Source organism: Mesoplodon bidens (genome assembly GCF_964165515.1).
Source record: "Mesoplodon bidens genome assembly, chromosome: 11".
Classification (NCBI taxonomy): Eukaryota; Metazoa; Chordata; class Mammalia; order Artiodactyla; family Ziphiidae; genus Mesoplodon; species Mesoplodon bidens.
In genome coordinates, this window is record NC_138167.1 from 45821757 (window position 1) to 45843635 (window position 21879).

The 21879-nt window shown below is 37.8% G+C and overlaps 1 protein-coding gene across 3 annotated transcripts in view; it reads left to right on the forward strand.

Annotated features, from left to right (window-relative positions):
- Positions 1–21879, forward strand: part of TFCP2 (transcription factor CP2) — a 51636-nt gene that overhangs the window by 23499 nt on the left and 6258 nt on the right. For all 3 annotated transcript variants that reach the window (XM_081248245.1, XM_081248246.1, XM_081248244.1), the window contains exons 2-11: positions 10558–10709; positions 11247–11323; positions 12223–12328; positions 14411–14517; positions 15747–15899; positions 16617–16727; positions 17611–17699; positions 19576–19624; positions 20007–20100; positions 20953–21043. In XM_081248245.1, coding sequence (XP_081104371.1) covers positions 10558–10709; positions 11247–11323; positions 12223–12328; positions 14411–14517; positions 15747–15899; positions 16617–16727; positions 17611–17699; positions 19576–19624; positions 20007–20100; positions 20953–21043 — 1029 coding nt within the window. The remainder of the gene's footprint in view (positions 1–10557; positions 10710–11246; positions 11324–12222; positions 12329–14410; positions 14518–15746; positions 15900–16616; positions 16728–17610; positions 17700–19575; positions 19625–20006; positions 20101–20952; positions 21044–21879) is intronic.

Below are 21879 nucleotides of genomic sequence, written 5' to 3' on the forward strand. Positions count from 1 at the left end.
AATAAAAAACACATTGCTTATAGAAGGAAATAAATGGTAATTGGCAAGTAATTCAGCGTGGTAGAAATGAGGGAGATTCAAGAACTTGGAGGGGGACTTCCCTGGTGGTCCAGTTGCTAAGACTCCACACTCCCAGTGCACGGGGCCAGGGTTCGATCCCTGGTCAGGGAACTAGATCCCACATGCTGCAACTAAAGATCCCACATGCTGCAACTAAAAAGATCCCGTGTGCTGCAACCAAGACCCAGTGCAGCCAAATAAATAAATATTTAAAACAACAACAACAACAAAGACTTGGAGGGAAAAAAGAAATTAGCTTCATTTTTGGGTAAACTTTGAGATGTACATAATAAATGACAACAATTCAAATTTCTGGTCTCCTAACTGCTGAAGAATGGTTTATACCTAGAAGCACCTCTTAAAGTGCTTAAAGAACATTAAGCCCAGTATTGAGATCTGGAAAAAAGTTCCAGAAACAGTATTCATAAAGAAAGACTGTCAGATGACCAATATCTCTTTCAAGGACATCGTCAGCATAAAATCCAGATGTGTTGTTTTTATCTACTGCTTGCTTGTGTTTGGAGGTCCTACCGAACAGTCCCTTTTCCAGGTTTGAAGTTGAAGTTTGACGTTCCAGGGAAGTAGAGTTAAGCTACTCAGGGCAGAGTTGTATAAAGCACCTACTATAAACCTAGCAGGCCCTTTTGAGTTACGTAATCTTTACTATTTTTAAATAATTCATTTATGCTTCCTCAAGTATTAGTAATACTGTAAGGACAATGAACTGGATTGTAGGAAAACACTAGGTGTTTGTAGAATAATTTAGTAAGATTTGTTGCTGTGCAGAGATAGAAATTTAGATGACAATGATGCTGTGTGCTTTGTAAGGGGATCTTATCTATAACTTTTAAATTTCAATTAATTAATTTATTTTTGGCTACATTGGGCTTTGTTGCTACGCATGGGCTTCTCTCTAGTTGTGGTGAGTGGGGGCTGCTCTTCTTTGCGGTGCGCGGGCTTTTCATTGCAGTGGCTTCTCTTGTTGTGGAGCACGGGCTCTAGATGCATGGGCTTCAGTAGTTGTGGCATGCAGGCTCAGTAGTTGTGGCTCACGGGCTCTAGAACGCAGACTCATAGTCGTGGTGCACAGGCTTAGTTGCTCTGCGGCATGTGGCATCTTCCCAGACCAGGGCTCAAACCCATGTCCCCTGCATTGGCAGGTGGATTCTTAACCACTGCGCCACCAGGGAAGCCCTTCAGACTTCACTTTTTTTTTTTTTTTTTTTTTTTTTTTTGCGGTACGCGGGCCTCTCACTGTTGTGGCCCCTCCCGCTGCGGAGCACAGGCTCCGGACGCGCAGGCTCAGCGGCCATGGCTCACGGGCCCAGCCGCTCCGCGGCATATGGGATCCTCCCGGACCGGGGCACGAACCCGTATCCCCTGCATCGGCAGGCGGACTCCCAACCACTGCGCCACCAGGGAGGCCCCAGACTTCACTTTTGATGAAACCTGATATCAGCATTTTTGGCAGCCATGTCACCTTGCTTGTCTCACAAATAATTTCTTTTTTTAAGTCTTAGTCTTTCTCACATATATTGGGCCATTTTGTTGTTGCTGTTGTTAGTACTAAGTGCATGACTTTATATTTATCCTTATTACATTTTATCCTGTTAGATTTAGCCTCCTATTCCAGCCAATTAGAATTACTTTAAAAGTTGATCCTATCATATATGAAATTGCTTTCCCATCCCAGATTCCTGTCATTTACATATTTGATCATCATCCTCTTTAGTGTCCCCATCAAAGTCATTTATTTATAAAACATGTTGCAGAGGACAGGTTTCTCTGGGGTCCTGTGGCGTATCACTAAACCTTCCTCTAGACTTACCTGCACTCTAGGTGCAGTTGTATAGTTATCTTAAAGCCACTTAACTTATAGAATAAATATTTTTCACCTTCAACAAGCATATCAAGAGAGACTGTTTTATGCATTGCTGAAATCCAGATATATTTATGCTTATAGCATTCCCTGGTCAAACCATATTAAAAAAGGAAAATGAGATAGTTTGGTTATGGCTTCCAGTGATTCTTGATGCCCTGCCTAAATAACTCATAAACTATTCTTTGAATAACCTTTTCTGCAGTCTTGCCTTGGACTTCATATCAGATCGCTCTGGTATAAGGTATGAAGAATATACTCTTTTTTTCATTTTGAAAATTGCTACTACAGACATAAAAAGCTAATATGATATTTGGCATTATCAGAATCATGAGATTTGCCTGAGTTTACACAGAGTGTCACCGATGGGTCTCATCTGCACATTCTTTAATTCTCCTGGTATATAATTTCATCCAGGTATATAATTTCATTCCAGGCACTTTTTGATAGTCTTATGTATCATGATCTGTTAATCCCATATTTGGTCTTCTTTTTCTATTCTCAAGGTGGTTTTTCTTTACAGAAAAGATAGAAGAAAAAACAGGAATTGAGTTGTTCTTCTGTCTTTGCTTTATATTAATTAGTAAAATGCCGTTTACATCAAAGAGTGTACCTGTGCTTTCTCTTACCTGTTTTGCAAGCCTCAGCACATTCTCGGCTTCAGCTCAAGCTTGCTTCTTATATATATTGTTGCCACTTTCTAAAAAATAGTTTCTTTCCTTTTATATATTTAGTTTTCTTGTGCATGTTCTTCTAACTCTGAGTTGATTGGTGACCTTTCCATCCAGTCTCTTTAGATACCTTCCTTCTTTTTTCCCTCTATCTCAGATAATGTGGGATTGGCAGATTTCATTTTTGAGAACTTTTTCCCATCTCAGACCTTGAGCTTGAGTCCTGTCTTCTTCACTGTTTGAAGCCTGCTCTCACTGTGTTCCTTCTTCTTCCAGCCTACCTGGTTTGGTTGCTTTCTTTTGAGGCTCTCACCACTTCCCCTTTTCTAATCAGTTTCTCTTTCTGAACCTAAGTTGATTGGTCAACTTAGGTTCAGAATTATAATTCTACTTATTCTGCCATCTGGGTGGTAGAACAATTAACAAGGCAAATTTTTTACTATATATGCTGCTTTCTAGTTGAATGAGATTTTTCACCCGATGTTCAGGTAGCAAAAATCTTTTACCACTTTGTGACAGAGGACTCCTACCAAGAAAGTCAGTTAATTTCACCATCACTCGGTAGTTAGGGCGTCTCACTGGCTTCATGTTAAAACGTGCAGGGCTATCTCTCCTGGCCAGGTGTCCTCCCTGATCTGCCCTTCCATCCTTCCCACAAATCCAAGGAAATCAGTCTGCTGTCCTCTCCTCTTTAAAAGTGTTATGACCAGTTATTTACTGGATATTTTTTTCTTTTGAAGCTGACCTCAGTGTAGGGTGTAGTCTCTTCAGTTCTTGACCTTTCATTCTGTAACTAACATAGGGATATTGACATGTTTTATTTCATGTTTTATTTTCATAATGATGGGGTCTAAATAAGTGTTATAAATAGGGAAGTTAGAAGTTCATGGCATTTTTTTTTTAATTTATTTATTTATTTTTGGCTGAGTTGGGTCTGTTGCTGCGCGTGGGCTTTCTGTAGTTGCAGCGAGCAGGGGCTACTCTTCATTGTGGTGCAAGGGCTTCTCATTGCTGTGGCTTTGTTGTGGAGCACGGGCTCTAGGTGTGCGGGCTTCAGTAGCTGTGGCTTGCAGGCTCTAGAGCACAGGCTCAGTACTTGTGGCACACGGGTTTAGTTACTCCGCGGCATGTGGGATCTTCCCAGACCAGGTCTCGAACCCGTGTCCCCGGCATTGGCAGGCGGATTCTTAACCACTGCGCCATCAGGGAAGCCCAGAAGTTCACGGCATCTTATTGTCCCAAGTTAGTTTCTAATTTCCTTAGGTGCTGTGGACATCTGTCTGTTTGCCTCTTACTCAAGGTAAAGTTCATCAAACCTCACCCTCTCTTTGCTCCAGGCTCTCTAGAAGAGGGTTTCAAGAGATGGTAAGCCTGGGGGAGAAGGTTAAACCATAGCTGTGCATTAGTAGAGACCATTAAGAGGCTGTCTTATGTCACAGGGTAACTTATACCTCAGAGGACCCTGAATCAGCTCTTCGTGGAATCCCAGTTACGTACAGGAAAGATCATACCTGATATTGTTTCTGTTCCTCAATTACTTCCACTCAAATGCTTTCTGCTAGGCCTCTACTCTCAGGTGTGGATTTCTACTTAGCAGTGCACATTTTTAACATATACTTAACTTATCTTTAACAGGTAAGATTTCTATATCCTTATGTTTGACCAGAGATACTGTGAGATGTTGAAAATTCGAAGATGATCAAAATGTATTAGGGCTGGACTTCCCTGGTGGCGCAGTGGTTGGGAATCTGCCTGCCAATGCAGGGGACACGGTTTTGAGCCCTGGTCCGGGAAGATCCCACATGCCGTGGAGCAGCTAAGCCCGTGCGCCACAACTACTGAACCTGCGCTCTAGAGCCTGCGAGCCACAACTACTGAGCCCGTGTACCTAGAGCCCATGCTCCTCAACAAGAGAAGCCACCGCAGTGAGAAGCCCGCGCATGCAACAAAGAGCAGCCCCCACTCACTGCAACTAGAGAAAGCCCGCGTGCAGCAACGAAGACCCAACGCAGCCATAAATAAATAAATAAATTTATTTATTTTTAAAAAATGTATTAGGGCTGAATATTCTGGAGAAACAAATAAAAATATAAATCATGTCAACAAGTATTTACTAAGCACACAAAAGAGAAGTTACTCCCTTTAAATAGCTCATGTTTCATTGGAATGAATTAAGTATATGAGGCAATCAAAGAATATAATAAAATGCTAAATTATACATTGGTAGCAACTACTTAGAGTCCACTAGAGTTGGTTTTCCAAATCTGTACTCAATTTATGTCTGAGAAGGAGCAGCCTTCTGTATTTCTAAAATTGTTTCTCGCTGAATTTGTTTGTTATTGTTTTGGTGTAAACAGGGGCCTAAAGCTGGGTTTGCCAGTGACCTTTAGTCTCCACCTCTAGGAATGTGGAACTAACTTGAGTGGTATTCTTTCTCCCGCAGCAGAGTGGAAGCAACACAGTGTGGGGGGAACATGAGTTATTCAAATATATTTGAGCATTTTAGGTTTTAAAATCTCTCATGAGATAACACAGTTTTGTGTATTTGGATTGGCTGTGCTGTTTTGAGTTAATTTTAGGGGTAACTTTTAGAATCAGTTTTAGAATTCCGGCCTCAAATGACAGTCCTTTGCTTAGTCATGAGGGGTTAGGTGTAATGCCACATTATATTGAGAAGACTAGGAGCTGTTGTTATATATTAACCTTACTAGGCACTGATACTTGAGAAGAAAAAAAAACCCTACATTCATAATGTTTCAGCTGTTGCTATGTTGCAAAATCCAGTTTGCCTTGATTCCTGGTAATAGCCACTAATCTTTCAAGGAATTATCAGATATGATGCATTTGAGGATGATATGGCAACAAAGTCTCCTAAAGACTAACCTCATGTTTCTTAATTTTGTAGTGTTTTGCTTTATTTTCTACACCGTTTGCTGTGGGAGCAGTGGTAGCTTCCTGATTTTGAGAAGAGGAAGAACTGGGACAGAATACTTTTTTAGAAACCCCAGTGCTTCTACAGTTTTGTATAATCTCAAGGGAACAATAGTATATTTTGCCTGACAGATTAGTATGGACAGAAAGAAGGATTCCCCACCTTCTCCACTCTTAACCCCACCCGTGTAAGCAAAACACAACACACCTTCAGGCCTAAGGAAGAGGAAAGCACCCTTTGTTTTTCTTGCCTTTGAAATACTTTTTAGCAACAAGAAACCTGTGTTTCATAAACACTGGTTTGTATCTCTGCTGACTGGATTCAACTCATAACATGTCTTTGCTATTTCGACATCAGCAGAAAGAGAAATTTCTTTTTTTCAAACCCTCCCTTTTTTTTTTTTTTAACATTCATGGCATTAAATTTTTATTGTACCTATGTGTATTCTTAGGTCAATAATCAGAACATTTGCTGCTTGTTTTATATTCCAATAAGAATTTATAATGTTATATATATGATTCCTATGATTGCAGTCACTTTTCTATCAATTGTATTTGCCTGAATGTAATAACCTTATAATCTAATGTTTGGGGATAATGTAGACCGCTGAGGGATATAGGTGCTTATAAGGAATGCCTTTCCATCTGTGGATAGTAAAATTGATTTTGATCTCTTTGTTTTACAGTATAAGCAAAATATTTAAATTACAGGTAAAGGTTTGAGTGTATTTCATTTTGAATGTGGGGAATGTTGACAAGAATCACTGGATCCCTGACCTCTAACCCTTTAGAATCTGAATTGTTTTTTTTATGTTATATATCTGTTGCCTTTCTTTTATACCTGGAAGTACACTGTGGCCTATACATATTTTTTCTATTAAAAAAAAAACTTCATTGTAGAAAATTTCAAACATATATAAACAAAATAGTGTAATGAACCCTCTTGTACCTATCCCCAGCTTTAAAAATTACATGTTACTACTCTTTTATCATTTATACCATTTCCCATCCTCCAGTCAATAATTTATTTTTTTCTTTTAGGTAAAATTTATATGGATTGAAATGCACAAATTTCAGCTGTACAGTTACGACCATGTAACCCACACACATCTAAACATAATATAGAACACTTTTATCTCCCCAGGAAGTTCCCTGTATACCTTCCAAGTCAATCCCCGCCCTGCTAGCAAGCCACTGTTCTCTTTAATTTTGCCTGTTTTAGAACATCATATAAATGGGATCATGCATGATATATTCTTTTTTTCTGGCTTCTTTTGTTCAGTATCATGTCTGTGAGATTCATCCATTTTGTTGCATTCCTTGTTTTGCTGAGTAGTATTCCATTGTATGAGTATACCACAGTTTGTAATCCATTTTCTTAATTATGAACATTTGGATTCTTTCCAGTTTTTGCTTTTATGCTATGGACATTCATGTATAAATCTGTGGTTGGTCTTATGTTTTCATTTCTCTTAGATAAATACATATGAGTAGAATTGCTGGATCAAGGGACGGATGCCTGTTTACTCTTGTAAGAGACTGCCTAACCTTTTTCTAAAGTGGCTGTATCATTTTACATTCCTACTGGCAAAGTATGAGAGTCCTAGTTGCTCTACAGCCTTGCCAACATTTGGGTTGTCATTCTCTTTCATTTTAACTGTTCTAGTGAGTACATGTACATATTTTTTAAATTAAAATACATTTTATTTTGAGAATTTCATGGCATGTCTAGAGATAATTTGAAATGCTCTTAAGATCCTTTTTTTTTTTTTTTGCGGTACGCGGCGCTCACTGCTGTGGCCTCTCCCGTTGCGGAGCACAGGCTCCGGACGCGCAGGCTCAGCGGCCATGGCTCACGGGCTTAGTTGCTCCGCGGCATGTGGGATCCTCCCAGACCGGGGCACGAACCCGCGTCCCCTGCATCGGCAGGTGGACTCTCAACCACTGCGCCACCAGGGAAGCCCCTTAAGATCCTTTTAAAGTTTGATCTGGACTGGATACTGATCACAACAGTTGGTCTCCAGGGCCCAGAATATTCTTTCTTACTAACCATGGCTAGGACTTCTGAGGGAAAAAAAAAAAAATTTTTTTTTAACATCTTTATTGGAGTATAATTGCTTTACAATGGTGTGTTAGTTTCTGCTGTATAACAAAGTGAATCAGCTATGCACATACATATATCCCCATATCTCCTCCCTCTTGCATCTCCCTCCCACCCTCCCTATCCCACCCCTCTAGGTGGTCACAAAGCACCGAGCTGATCTCCCTGTGCTATGCAGCTGCTTCCCACTAGCTATCTATTTTATATTTGGTAGTGTATATATGTCCATGCCACTCTCTCAGTTCGTTCCAGCTTACCCTTCCCCCTCCCCATGTCCTCAAGTCCATTCTCTACATCTGCGTCTTTATTCCTGTCCTGTCCCTAGGTTCTTCATAACCTTTTTTTTTTTTTTTTAGATTCCATATATATGTATTAGCATACAGTATTTGTTTTTCTCTTTCTGGCTTACTTAACTCTTTATGATAGACTCTAGGTCCATCCACCTCACTACAAATCTCAATTTTGTTTCTTTTTATGGCTGAGAAATATTCCACTGTATATATATGTCACATCTTCTTTATCCATTCATCTGTCGATGGACACTTAGGTTCCTTCCATATCCTAGCCACTGTAAATAGAGCTGCAGTGAACATTGTGATACATGACTCTTTTTGAATTATGGTTTTCTCAGGGTATATGCCCAGTAGTGGGATTGCTGGGTCGTATGGTAGTTCTATTTTTAGTTTTTAAAGGAAACTCCATACTGTTCTCCGTAGTGGCTGTATCAGTTTACCTTCCCACCAACAGTGCAAGAGGGTTCCCTTTTTTCCACACCCTCTCCAGCATTTACTGTTTGTAGATTTTTTGATGATGGCCATTCTGACTGGTGTGAGGTGATACCTTGTTGTAGTTTTGATTTGCATTTCTCTAATGATTAGTGATGTTGAGCATTCTTTCATGTGTTTATTGGCCATCTGTATATCTTCTTTGGAGAAATGTCTATTTAGGTTTTCTGCCCATTTTTGGATTGGGTTGTTTGTTTTTTTGTTATTGAGCTGCATGAGCTGCTTGTAAATCTTGGAGATTAATCCTTTGTCAGTTGCTTCATTTGCAAATATTTTCTCCCATTCTGAGGGTTGTCTTTTCGTCTTGTTTATGGTTTCCTTTGCTGTGCAAAAGCTTTTAAGATTCATTAGGTCCCATTTGTTTGTTTTTGTTTTTATTTCCATTTCTCTAGGAGGTGGGTCAAAAAGGATCTTGCTGTGATTTATGTCATAGAGTGTTCTGCCTGTGTTTTCCTCTAAGAGTTTGATAGTGTCTGGCCTTACATTTAGGCCTTTAATCCATTTTGAGTTTATTTTTGTGTATGGTGCTAGGGAGTGTTCTAATTTCATTCTTTTACATGTAGGTGTCCAGTTTTCCCAGCATCACTTATTGAAGAGGCTGTCTTTTCTCCGTTATATATTCTTGCCTCTTTTCTCAAAAATAAGGTGACCATGTGTGTGTGGGTTTATCTCTAGGCTTTCTGTCCTGCTCCATTGATCTATATTTCTGTTTTTGTGCCAGTACCATACTGTCTTGATTACTGTAGCTTTGTAGTATAGTCTGAAGTCAGGGAGCTTGATTCCTCCAGCTCCATTTTTCTTTCTCAAGATTGCTTTGGCTATTCGGGGTCTTTTGTGTTTCTATACAAATTGTGAAATTTTTTGTTCTGGTTCTGTGAAAAATGCCATTGGTAGTTTGGTAGGGATTGCATTGAATCTGTAGATTGCTTTGGGTACTGTGGTCATTTTCACAATGTTGATTTTTCCAATCCAAGAACATGGTATATCTATCCCTGAGGGAAAATTATTTCTAATCTTTTCGATCCATTTTAGCCCCTTATTGTTTCCGAAATATTTTCTCATATATTTACTCTTTGCAGCAAATGTGGTTCCCATTTTATAGATGAAGGAATGAAGACTCGAGAGCTTGCCCAAGATTTGCCCAAAGGTTCTAGAGACTGAAAGCTAGGATTTCAAACTTGGTCCAGTACTCTTTAGCACGTAAGAATGAGCAACATATTAGAATTCATTGGATGTGTCTCCTTGGTTTGCAAGTTTAGATAAACTGAGAGGTATAAGAAGCTTTTTCTTGGAGGAGATAGCTGGTAGGGATATATCAATATAAGTTGTATTCCACAGAATGTAAACTGACCTTGAAATATATACTGGTCATTGATTTTTGCTTTTCACGTGGTTTCTTGGAATTTTGGTTATTGTTTTAATCCTTAAAATAGATGAGCTGATGTGGTTATAAAGATTCTGCAGTTGGTATCTTTCTGGGAACAAATATATTACTGAGTGTCCTAAATTGACATTTGGGAACTCTGCATACAATTTTCAGAGCCCTTTTAGGAGCCCCTGTCTATGATTCCTAGAAACACTCTCTTTGGACACTTAAGTGGTTTTAGTAGTGAATGTCTGTCATTGCCCACATTGGTTTTTTTTTTTTTTTAATTTAATTATTTATTTATTCTTGTCTGTGTTGGGTCTTCATTTCTGTGTGAGGGCTTTCTCTAGTTGTGGCAAGTGGAGGCCACTCTTGATCGCGGTGCGCGGGCCTCTCACTATTGCGGCCTCTCTTGTTGCGGAGCACAGGCTCCAGACGCGCAGGCTCAGTAGTTGTGGCTCACGGGTCCAGTTGCTCCGCAGCATGTGGGATCTTCCCATACCAGGGCTCAAACCTGTGTCCCCTGCATTAGCAGGCAGATTCTCAACCACTGCACCACCAGGGAAGCCCCATTGCCCACATTGTTGTGGTCAGAGGGATATTACAGCAGGTAATCTGAACTGAATGGTTAGGAAGAAACTTCTTCAAGGTGTGTGATGTTTATGGTTTTCCAAAGCGAATTGCAGTTAAATGGTTTCAGTAATAAATCGGCTCTTACACCATTGTCAGATGTTAAGGTAAGTCATTTGTTTGTTTTATTTCAGTGATGTCCTAGCATTGCCTATTTTTAAGCAAGAAGAGTCAAGTTTGCCTCCAGATAATGAGAATAAAATCCTCCCTTTTCAATACGTGCTTTGTGCTGCCACCTCTCCAGCAGTGAAACTCCATGATGAAACCCTGACATATCTCAATCAAGGTTAGATATGGTGTTATTCATTAGTATTATTGCAGACCTGCTGGATTCATGATATTTAATCGGGTACACTTATATGTAAAAGTACATCTTTCTAGTGTGACCTGTTAAAGTCAAAGCCTCAGTGTCATATTTGATATATATTACTGGTTTCTTTTGTCTACCTGTCCATTTTTAGTTCTAGTCTCCCTCTTTCTAATCCATGTTCCCTGGACATCCCCACTGGTCACTGTCTGAGAAGTATTACTGTATCCAGCTCTATTATTTACCAGTTGTGTGGCCTTGGACAAGTTGATTAAATTCTATGTTCCAATTTCCTTATATGTGAAACTGGAATTGATAATACCTTAGAGAACTGTATCAATTAAATGATATAATTTATGAAAACACTTAGCCCTGTGCCTAGCATAAAGTAAAGGATTATGGTTGTTACTAATACTAATAATGTTATATGCTCTTGTATATTCAACCAACTGAATTTCATTCTTTCTGAATTTTGGGAAGTTAATTTATGATGAATATAATATGTTTTTGTTCTAGGCCAGTCTTATGAAATCCGAATGCTAGACAATAGGAAACTTGGAGAACTTCCAGAAATTAATGGCAAGTTGGTGAAGGTAAAAGAAAACAAGTAAATCATTCCTCTCCATAATATCCTTTTACTGACCCTTTTTGGATATTTTTTCTTTCATAAAGGGCTTGGTGGTATCTCTTACCTGCTACAGTTTGCTAGCAGAGTGGTAAACTGTTGTGTTACTTCTTTGGGGTCAGAGTGAGCCCACCTATTCACATGGAGTTTTCAGAGCTGCAGAAACGAAAGCTTAGCACTCCATGTCAGGAGAGTCTCATGGCTCATTGAAGTTCTTTTTGGGTGGAATAAAGTAACCTCCTTGAGATCTTTAGAAGAGTTCCAGTGTCTCTTTGGATACTTGGTCTAGTAGCAGAGAAACCAGAAGCTACTGTTGATGAATAGCAGTTTTCTTACTCTGGATTGACAGTAATGAATTCACAGTATAATTGAGACAGGAGTTTGGTCAGCTGCTGTAGAAGATGATGAGAGGGATATTAACAGGCACTTCCACAAAAGGAAAGTTGATGGAAACAGCCCCTACCTACCCTCAATGTTTACAGGTTTTATGGTGGGCTAGCAAGCAGGGGACTCGGTGAGATTTTCGTATGTATCTGAAGGGCTGAGCCAGATATTACACGGTAACAGTAGGGGCATGTAGAAATGCTTCCAACGGAGTCCTTTATGCCTAGTTACCAATCAGGGCTGATGTTTAAGCCAAGTTTTAAATATGGTACTAGTTAACTATAATATAGATTGTATTTGAGCAATTATAAAGTTTGCCTTGAAATACAGTATGGTATGGGTTTTAGAGTAAAACAGGTCTCAAGAAAAATAATTTTAAGTTGTGTCTGGAAACCAACTGGGGGTGACTCCTGCTAGTTTTCCTTTGTCAGCACTGATTTTTAAGGGATCCTGTTATCATTTGATTTTGTTGCTTCCTTTTAGAGTATATTCCGTGTCGTGTTCCATGACAGACGGCTACAATACACTGAACATCAGCAGCTGGAGGGCTGGAGGTGGAACCGACCTGGAGATAGAATTCTTGACATAGGTAAGTTAAGAGAATCTGTTGCCCAGGAAATGCCTGTAACTATGGTCCGAGAATTGTTTTTCTTTCCTTGATGTTTACTTTGATTCAGAATGCCTCAGGGGCTCAATTAACATGAACCTAGAAGTGGTTATTGATTAAGCATAAGAAATTACTGGTATAATGATTCCAAAACTGAAGTTGAAAGTGTAGACACTTCAGTTCTGTAAAAATTGCATCCATAACTTGAGGGTGATTTTTTGTTTTTTAAATTTAGTTGTGGTAAAATATACATAACATAAAATTTACCATTTTAACCATTTTTAAGTGTACATTTCAGTTGCATTAAGTACATTCACATTGTCATGCAAACATCACTACCATCCATCTCTAGAACTTTTTTCATCTTGCAAAACTGAAACTCTGTACCCATGAAACAATAACTTCCCATTCCCTCCTCTCCCCAGTCCCTGGTAACCACCATTCTACTTTTTGTCTGTATCAATGTGACTACTGTAGGTGCCTCAAATAAGTGAAATCATTCTGTATTTGTCTTTTTTGTGATTGGCTTACTTCAGTTACCATAATCCTCAAGATTCATACATATAGTAGCATGTGCCACAATTTCCTTCTTTTTGGGAACCCTTGTGCACTGTTGTGGGAATGTAAGTTGGTACAGCCACTATGGAAAACAGTATGGAGGTTTCTTAAAAAACTGAAAATAGAACTACTATATGACCCAGCAATTCCACTCCTGGGTATATATCCAAAAGAAACAAAAACAATTCAAAAAGATACATGCACCCCAATGTTCATAACAGCATTATTTACAGTTGCCAAGATATGGAAGCAACCTAAGTGTCCATCAACAGATAAATGGATAAAAAAGATGTGAGATATACACACATACACACACACACACTTACATACATATATATATTTATACACACATACACGCAATGGAATATTAGCCATAAAAAAGAATGAAATTTTACCATTTGCAGCAACATGGATGGACTTGGAGGTCATCATGCTAAGTGAAATAAGTCAGATAGGGAAAGACAAATGCTGTATGATATCACTTATATGTGGAATCTAAACAACAAACTAGTGAATAAAAAAAGAATTCGTTTTTCTTAAATCATAAAGGGAAGGATCTTTACAAACACACATGCAGCTTCTCTTCACGAATGTACTTTTAATTCTGGCCTCTGTGTCTTTGATCTCTTATTGGTTCTTATCTCCTATTGGTAAGCATAGTTGTTAAACAAATCTAAGTACTACTATTTTTATCTGAGAAAACACTGGTTCTCCTACAGATATCTTGATATCCATTTGATAAACTGGCTTTAGGATAAATCCAACATAGCTAATGCTGTGGAGTGGGACCCACTTAATGCTTTCTTGTTTGAATCATTGATACTAAAACAGTAGAAAACTTATAGCATAGTTATGATAATAAATATCAGCCTGGCCTTATCCCCCAGTTTGAATATTAATAGCAGTCAGGGAATGATATTTAAATATATGCCATATGGAATGGAAAGCAAAGTTCTAAAGCCCATTCATTTTTCTTCCCTCCTGAGAATAAGATGTGTCACTCTGTTATAGGATTCTTTGATGACTTCATAAGTCAGCATCAATTGTTACGTTAGATTTTCCCCACTTATCTTTGTGATACAACACTTTCTGCCTTTATTCAGACACTCTGCTTTATCCTTCTGTAACAGTCCTCTTAGTTTACTTCTAGCAGTAATACTAACCTTAAAACTGTAAGTGAAGCAGATTGTAAATTAAATTTTTCATGACACTAGAGCCAGTGTGTAGACTAAATCTATCTTTAAATAGAATTTTGGCACATTAAAAGGAAACTACTTTTAAATTGTCTTATTGTAAAAACTTTTTTAAATGGAAAAAAGATACTCAAAAGGAAAGTATTTAGGTCAATTTTAGGTCTAATCAAACTCTTTTTATTGGCAAAAAAGGGTTTAAGGTATGATACACAAAAATCTTGGTAACTAGGGACCAATAATATAAGAATCGGTGCTTTCTTATTTAAACCCAGTAGCACTCAGAATTGTTCAATGATAACCATTTGTTTCTCAGATATCCCAATGTCTGTGGGTATAATCGATCCTAGGGCTAATCCAAACCAACTAAATACAGTGGAGTTCCTGTGGGACCCTGCAAAGAGGACATCTGTGTTTATTCAGGTAAGACACTGCAGATAGGGCTCCAGTTTTGAAGAGGATCTCTTACTACCAGTTTGGTTCTTAAAGGATAAAACATGTTGAATTTGAAATCTTTACAGGGTTGAATCTCTCAACAAGTGCAGACTTACTCAACATGTGCCTGAAAGCAATGAGGAGTTTCTGAATTGCTCTTCTAATTTCCCCTATTTATTTATTTGTTTCTCTCACAAATACTTGCTAATGGTTGCATAATATTTTATTCTTTGGATGTACTTACCTAACAATTATTTAGCTTTGAGAATGTTCTAATTTTTCACTATTATCCAAGAAGTTATTTTGAACATCTTTATACTTAGAATTTGATTTGCATACCTGATTATGTCCTTTGGGTAGATTGCTTGAAAAGTCTTATTTGTTAGAGTTTATTTGTATGATAGCCAGTAGTTTGAGCACTTCTCATCAGGTAGTCACTGTGTTAAGTAAATACTTTTTATACATGATTTTATTTAAGACTTTCAAAAATAATCCTGTGTTGTAAGAATAGTCCTTGAGGCTTAGAGAAAATAACTTACCCAAACTAGTATTTGGTCAACCAAGATTCCACTATTTTTTTTTTTTTTGCGGTACGCGGGCCTCTCACTGTTGTGGCCTCTCCTGTTGCGGAGCACAGGCTCCAGACGCACAGGCTCAGCGGCCATGGCTCACGGGCCTAGCGGCTCCGCGGCATGCGGGATTCCCCCCGGATCGGCGCACGAACCCGCGGACCCCCAACCACTGTGCCACCAGGGAAGCCCAAGATTCCACTATTAAGATTACCAAGATCTTGGACTTTATGCAGTAGCCTAGCAAACCTTTTTCTTCCTATTGCTTGTGAGCTTTCATATTTACTGTTTTCCCAGCATGGATGGTGCCTGTGCTTTCTAAAATCTACCTTAAAGTTCAGGAAAGTTTTACTAACAGAAACCATTTCTCTTTTATGTTAACTCTGTCTTTTCTGAAACGATTAATGAATTCCTCACAGTAGCTTTTTGTTAACATTAGATCTGTACATTTACTTTGTTTGCATTTGTAAATCATTTAAGTTTTCCTCATTTCCTCATGAGAGTGTAAATTCTTCATGATCAAAAAGAGAGTAAAAGTTTTTTTTGTAGGTGTTTAAAGGTTTTGCTGTTAGTTCCCCCAAAAATGTTGCTGACTGGTTTGGCTAGCTAACAGTACTGAAACCTGGCTGGATGTTGTATTCTTTTCAGGTGCATTGTATTAGCACAGAGTTCACTATGAGGAAACATGGTGGAGAGAAGGGAGTGCCATTTCGAGTACAAATCGATACCTTCAAGGAGAATGAGAACGGGGAATATACTGAACACTTACACTCAGCCAGCTGCCAGATCAAAGTCTTCAAGGTACTCCTGGGCGTTGTGCTGGCCCTTGGAACTTTCTCTCTCGTCTTTCATTTGCAACATTAGTCACCAAGTGAGAAAGTCAGCTTGTCCCTTTTTCAAAAACTATGAAAGCTCAGCCTAAATTAGAATAATTGAAATAATTACTGATATGCCCAGTACAGAAATTTAAATAGGGATGGTCGTGGGAGAAGGGGAACTTGGAAAAGGGATCATATGGATATCATATGGATAAATATCTTCTCATTGCGAAAGATTCATTAATACAGCAGTATTCAGAGCATGACACTGAAGTCCCCCTTTACCACTCTTACCCTGACTCCCCAACCTCTCTCCGGAGGTGACTACTGTCAGTAATTTCATATGTATCTTTTTAGTTCCCTTCTGAGCTCTTATATATACGGGTACCTAGATATACACATTTTCTTTTCTTTGAAACATAAATGGGATTATATCATATGAATTGTTTTGAAGCTTGCTTTTTTCAATTAACTATGTGCTTTAGAGATTTTTCCATGTCTGTAGATCTCTTATTCTTTTTCAACTCCATCACACATTTAAATATCCTATTTTCACACTTAGATGTAATGATGGATCTTGTCTTTACCTCATTGTACGTACCTTTTTGTTTCACATGTGACTATTTTAAGTTCGTAGAAGTAATATTGTTGAGTTGAAGGGTGAGTACGTGAGTTTGAAACAAAATATTTCTCATTTTAGCCCAAAGGTGCAGACAGAAAACAAAAAACAGATAGGGAGAAAATGGAGAAACGAACGCCTCATGAGAAGGAGAAATATCAACCTTCCTATGAGACAACTATACTCACAGAGGTAAAAGGATTTCTTTTGGTGACAATTTCAATCAATACTTTTTACTCTTAAAAGAAAAATACACATATTTTGCAATATACAGTTGACCCTTGAACAACACAGGTTTGAACTGCATGGGTTCATTTATACGTAGATTTTTTTTCCCCACTAAATATGTACTACAGTACTACATGGTTTGCAGTTCGTTGAATCCAAGGATGCAGATACAAAGGGCTGACTGTCAAGTTATACCCGGATTTTTGACTGTGGAAGGGGAGACGGTGTTCCTAATACCTGCGTTGTTCAAGGGTCAACTGTATACGTATATCATTATGTTGTACACCTAAAACTAATACAATGTTTATGTCAATTATATTTCAATTTAGAAAAAAAGAAGCATCACTTCCAGTCTGGTCAAAACTTACTTGTCCTCTTAGTTGTGAGGGCCTCTGAGGAATTAAGATTTACTAATCAAGATGTGCTATTCGACAAATGAACTTGTCTACAAAACAGAAATAGAGTTACAAATGTAGAAAACAAATATATGGTTACCAGGGGGTGAGCTGGGGGAAGGATAAATTGGGAGACTGGGATTGATATATACACAGTACTGTATAAAAAATAGGTAACTAATAAGAACCTACTGTATAGCACAGGGAACTCTACTCAGTACTCTGTAATGGCCTATATGGGAAAAGAATCTTAAAAAGAGTGGATATATGTATATGTATAACTGATTCACTGTGCTGTATACCTGAAACTAATACAACATTATAAATCAACTATACTCCAATTAAAAAAAAAAAAGATGTGCTATTTGAGTAACAATAGTACATCTCTGTGGAATTTTGACACAGAAAGAGTCAAATGTACTTTCTGTGTCTAAGTTGTCCTTTGTTTTTAGTGTTCTCCGTGGCCCGAGATCACATATGTCAATAATTCCCCATCACCTGGCTTCAACAGTTCCCATAGCAGTTTTTCTCTTGGGGAAGGGTAAGTCTGGGAAATTGGCTTGTGTTTGTTCTAAACATGTATTCTTTCGTTATGTCTCCATAAACAAAATCTTTGCAAATCAATAAGACCTTCTATTTGGTCAGTCTTTGATGGACTTATATATTAACTGAGGTTTGGATTATCTTCAAAAGAGACTGAAAGAGTTCTGTGTAGCCTTTTTCCCCCCCTATTATTTATTTATTTTATTTTATTTCATTTTTTTTGGCCACGCCACAAGGCTTATGGGATTTTAGTTGTTCATTGCCCTTCTGGCCCTCGGCAGTGAGAGCTCAGAGTCCTAACCTCTGGACCTCCAGGGAACTCCCTTTTCCCCACTATTAGAAAACAGCATTTATGGTCAGTTTTTAGTGATTCAGGGACTGAATTTTATGGGTTTTTCCCTTCTCCCTCTTACTGCTTCTCTTGAGGTTATTTCACTTCCTGATCAGAGTGGTCGTTGGGAATTGAAACACAGTTGTGCAAACAGTAAAATCTGTTTGGTTACTTATTAAGAATGATCCTAATACCTAATTATTATGAATCTTTGATAATTGGGGGAAGAAGGTGAAGATGAGAGCTAAAATGAAGTTTGGGAATTATCTATGGGATGCATTTAGTCTTATTGTGTTTTACCATCAGAGGTAATTGAAAGTTGGTATAGATGCCTACTCCGGTTAAAGAAAGTTGTCTTATAGTTCCAGCATTTAACACATATTCTACAAAGGTTATATTGAAATTTGAAATAGTTAGGTTGTGAAATGTGTGAGTATATTGTTTGGTTGTAATGTTCGTTTTTGAATTTATTTAGGCTCTATGTTCATCCTACTTCTGAAATTATTTAATTAAGGTTGCTTAGGGAAGTCTCTGGCAGTCCAGTGGGTGGGACTCTGTGCTTCCACCGCAGTGGCACGGGTTCAAACCCTGGTCAGGGACTAGAATCCCACAGCCCATGCAGTGCGGCCAAAAAAAAAAGTAGCTTAAATATTCAAAATGTAACAGTTAAGAATAAAACTAGGTAGAAATTGTAGAAAAAAATAGATAACTAGAGCCCTGAGATAAGTTAATTACTAAATTTGATTACTGAATTTGAATTTTGCAGCTAAGGCCAAAATAAAAAAAAAAGAAGAAGAAAAAAATCTTTTTTGAAAGAAAAATCTGTTACCAACCTATGGATTATGCAGTCTACTTATAGGCAATTTAAAATATTATATAAAATTTAAGAGTTTTAAAATTTTCTTCTGTCATGTAGTTCATTATTAGGCTCAAATTTTTCTCCCATAAAAGAAGTAATCATTAGGGAAGAGAGACAATCTGTAGAGCAAAAGGAAGTATAGCGGAAGATCAAGACTGTGGAGATAACCCTTGGATCACAAATTAGCACTAATTTTTGAAGCTATTTTAAAAATAATTATTAAGTGTTTTTTATTATAAAAGTATGTGATCACATTGCATTGTATACTTTTTATTCTAATTTTTTCCTGTATCTGTTTATTTATACACTTCATACAGTAGTAATATATTGATTACTTTTATATTCTGATATTTTTAGTTTACATTCTAATAAGCTTATGTTAAGTATTATTTATGCCATAATTTATCTAATCAGTCCCAACTTACTGGAATTTTGGTATTTTTTTCAATTTCTTCAATAATAAAAAATGACATAGTTTCTGTTGCTACCCCCATAACACACAAAAGTCTTTATGCTAAAATAATAGATAATAGAAGTATTGGATCCAAGAGTAAGAATGTTTTATGAGATAGCACAGATTCCCTTAAATCTCTAGCTTAAATAAGACTTATGATGATGAAGAATGAGGTGATGAACCCTAGTATGTGTCATGAACTCATCCTTTCATTTTAAATGTTTCTTTAGAAATGGTTCACCAAACCACCAGCCAGAGCCACCCCCTCCAGTCACAGATGTAAGTCTAAAGTTATATAAATGTCAGTTATTATAGTCTAATGTCTAATAATACTTTGGTGACTGTGTGATTCAGTAGAAATGCCCAACTTTTAGGGACTATTATTCATTCATTCACTAAGCAAACATTTATTGAATTTTGGCCTGAACCAGATACTGTGCTGTATTTAAGGAACTTTCAGTCTAGTGGGGAAGATAAGGATGGAATTCCATGGATATCTTGCATGGTTAGAGAAAGAAGACTGATGTATAAACAACTTCCAAGCAAACTCAGCCTGTCTGAATGTGGGTGTATTTGGCTGTTGTTACCTAATGATGTAACGTTTACCTTTTTAAGGTTGAGACTATTTAGTTACAAAAAAAAAATGCTTTCCCTCTTTCAGAACCTCTTGCCAACAACCACACCTCAGGAGGCTCAGCAGTGGTTGCATCGAAACCGTTTTTCCACATTCACAAGGCTTTTTACAAACTTCTCAGGTTAAATTTGCTTGTCCTTTTGTTTTCCCCAGCATGGGATTTCCTTTACATTCCAGGGCCTCCTGGTATCCCTGTGTTGTTTTGTGTGTAGAGGGGGGAGATCTTAATGCATTTTTCTGATTAAATGAATTTCATTGAACCCTTCAGACTTTCTCACCAGCTGCAGCTGTGCTGTGAAATGCTCAAAAAAGAAAGACCTCTTAGTTTAAACTCATTTTCATTTTAAAATATTTATTCTATACAATACTTTAAAATATATTATCCATAAAGTATTATATCAAGGAGCATTGCAGGTAGTCGGAAATCTTCCCCTTGATATCACTATATTATGTTTTCTTTGCACATTCCACTCTTATTTAGCACCTTCTGTGTACCAGGTATGGTAGGAATACACAAATGGATGAGGCATATTTCCTGATCAGTCACCATCTAGTATCAAAGGAAACCCAAATCAAAATAAAACCCTGAAAAAGGTAAACAAATAGTTGTGATGCAATAGATAAGAGTAAGGGTCTGGAGTTTGGGAACATGTGTGATGTGTGAGGTAAATCTTGAGGGCTGAGGAAGAGTCTGTTGGTCAGACAGTGGAAGGATATTTCAGACAGGAGGAACAGCTTGCTCATTAGGCATGATCAGCATGATGAAAGCATAGGGTTAAATGAATAAGTTAATTGGGTGGGAACTGAGGTGGGAGAGGATGCAGGGGCCAGGTCATGGAGGGCCTTATATGCCATGCAAGAGATTATGACTGTAGCATACTAGTAATGAGGTGTCCTTGTAACAGAGTCCATTTTAAGTCATTAACAAGGAGAATCTTTGCCTTTATCACCCATTTTCTTATATTTATTCCAGGGGCAGATTTATTGAAACTAACTAGAGATGATGTGATTCAAATCTGTGGCCCTGCAGATGGAATCAGACTTTTTAATGCATTGAAAGGCCGGTATGTAATTAGTGTTAAAATATCAGTGGGGCTGGATTTCAAATGGATTTGGATTCAGGGACTCTTCACCATACTTTTTGTACAGCTAAATACATCTTGTCGAAACATTCTTTTTGAATGCCAGCTATATGCCAAATAAAGATGAAAAATCTCTTTTCCTGTACTTGATCCAAGGAATTCCTCATGATATTCCATTTTTCATTAGTTTTCTTCATTCAGTTAAATATCCATTGTCCCTGTTATGAGCCATTAGGCTTTGGTGATACATTGATGAGCTTTCTGATGGGGAGAGAGATAAAGATTATAAACTATAAGTATTTTGAATAGTGATAAGTATTTCGAAGGAAAACAAAACAAACAGATAAAAACAAGGTTGTGGCCTACAGGGTACTCAGAATATAGTCAGGAAAGACCTCTCTGAGGAGGGGGCATTGAAACTGAGTTATGAGAAGGACGGAAGCTTTGGAGTCATGAGGGAAGAACATTCTATGCAGAAGAAACAGTGGGTGCAAAGGTCCTGAACTCAGTTTTACTAAAGAAGAGATTATTCTTAAGTTTGGGTAGGAATTGCTTAAGTGTCTGCTTACAAATATTACATGTAATACAGAGGAATTTCTAGTCTCTGTTTGGGATTTACAGTTTAAAATAGGAAGTAGTAATATTGATGGAAAAAACATACAGGTCAGTGCCATAGAACCAAATCAGTGACTAAATAATGAAACAGATTGTGAAGTATTTGTGTTTGTGTATATTACAAGAGATAATTGAATCAAGTTGGAAACTTTAAAAAAAAATAAATTTATTTATTTATTTGGCTGTGTTGGGTCTTCGTTTCC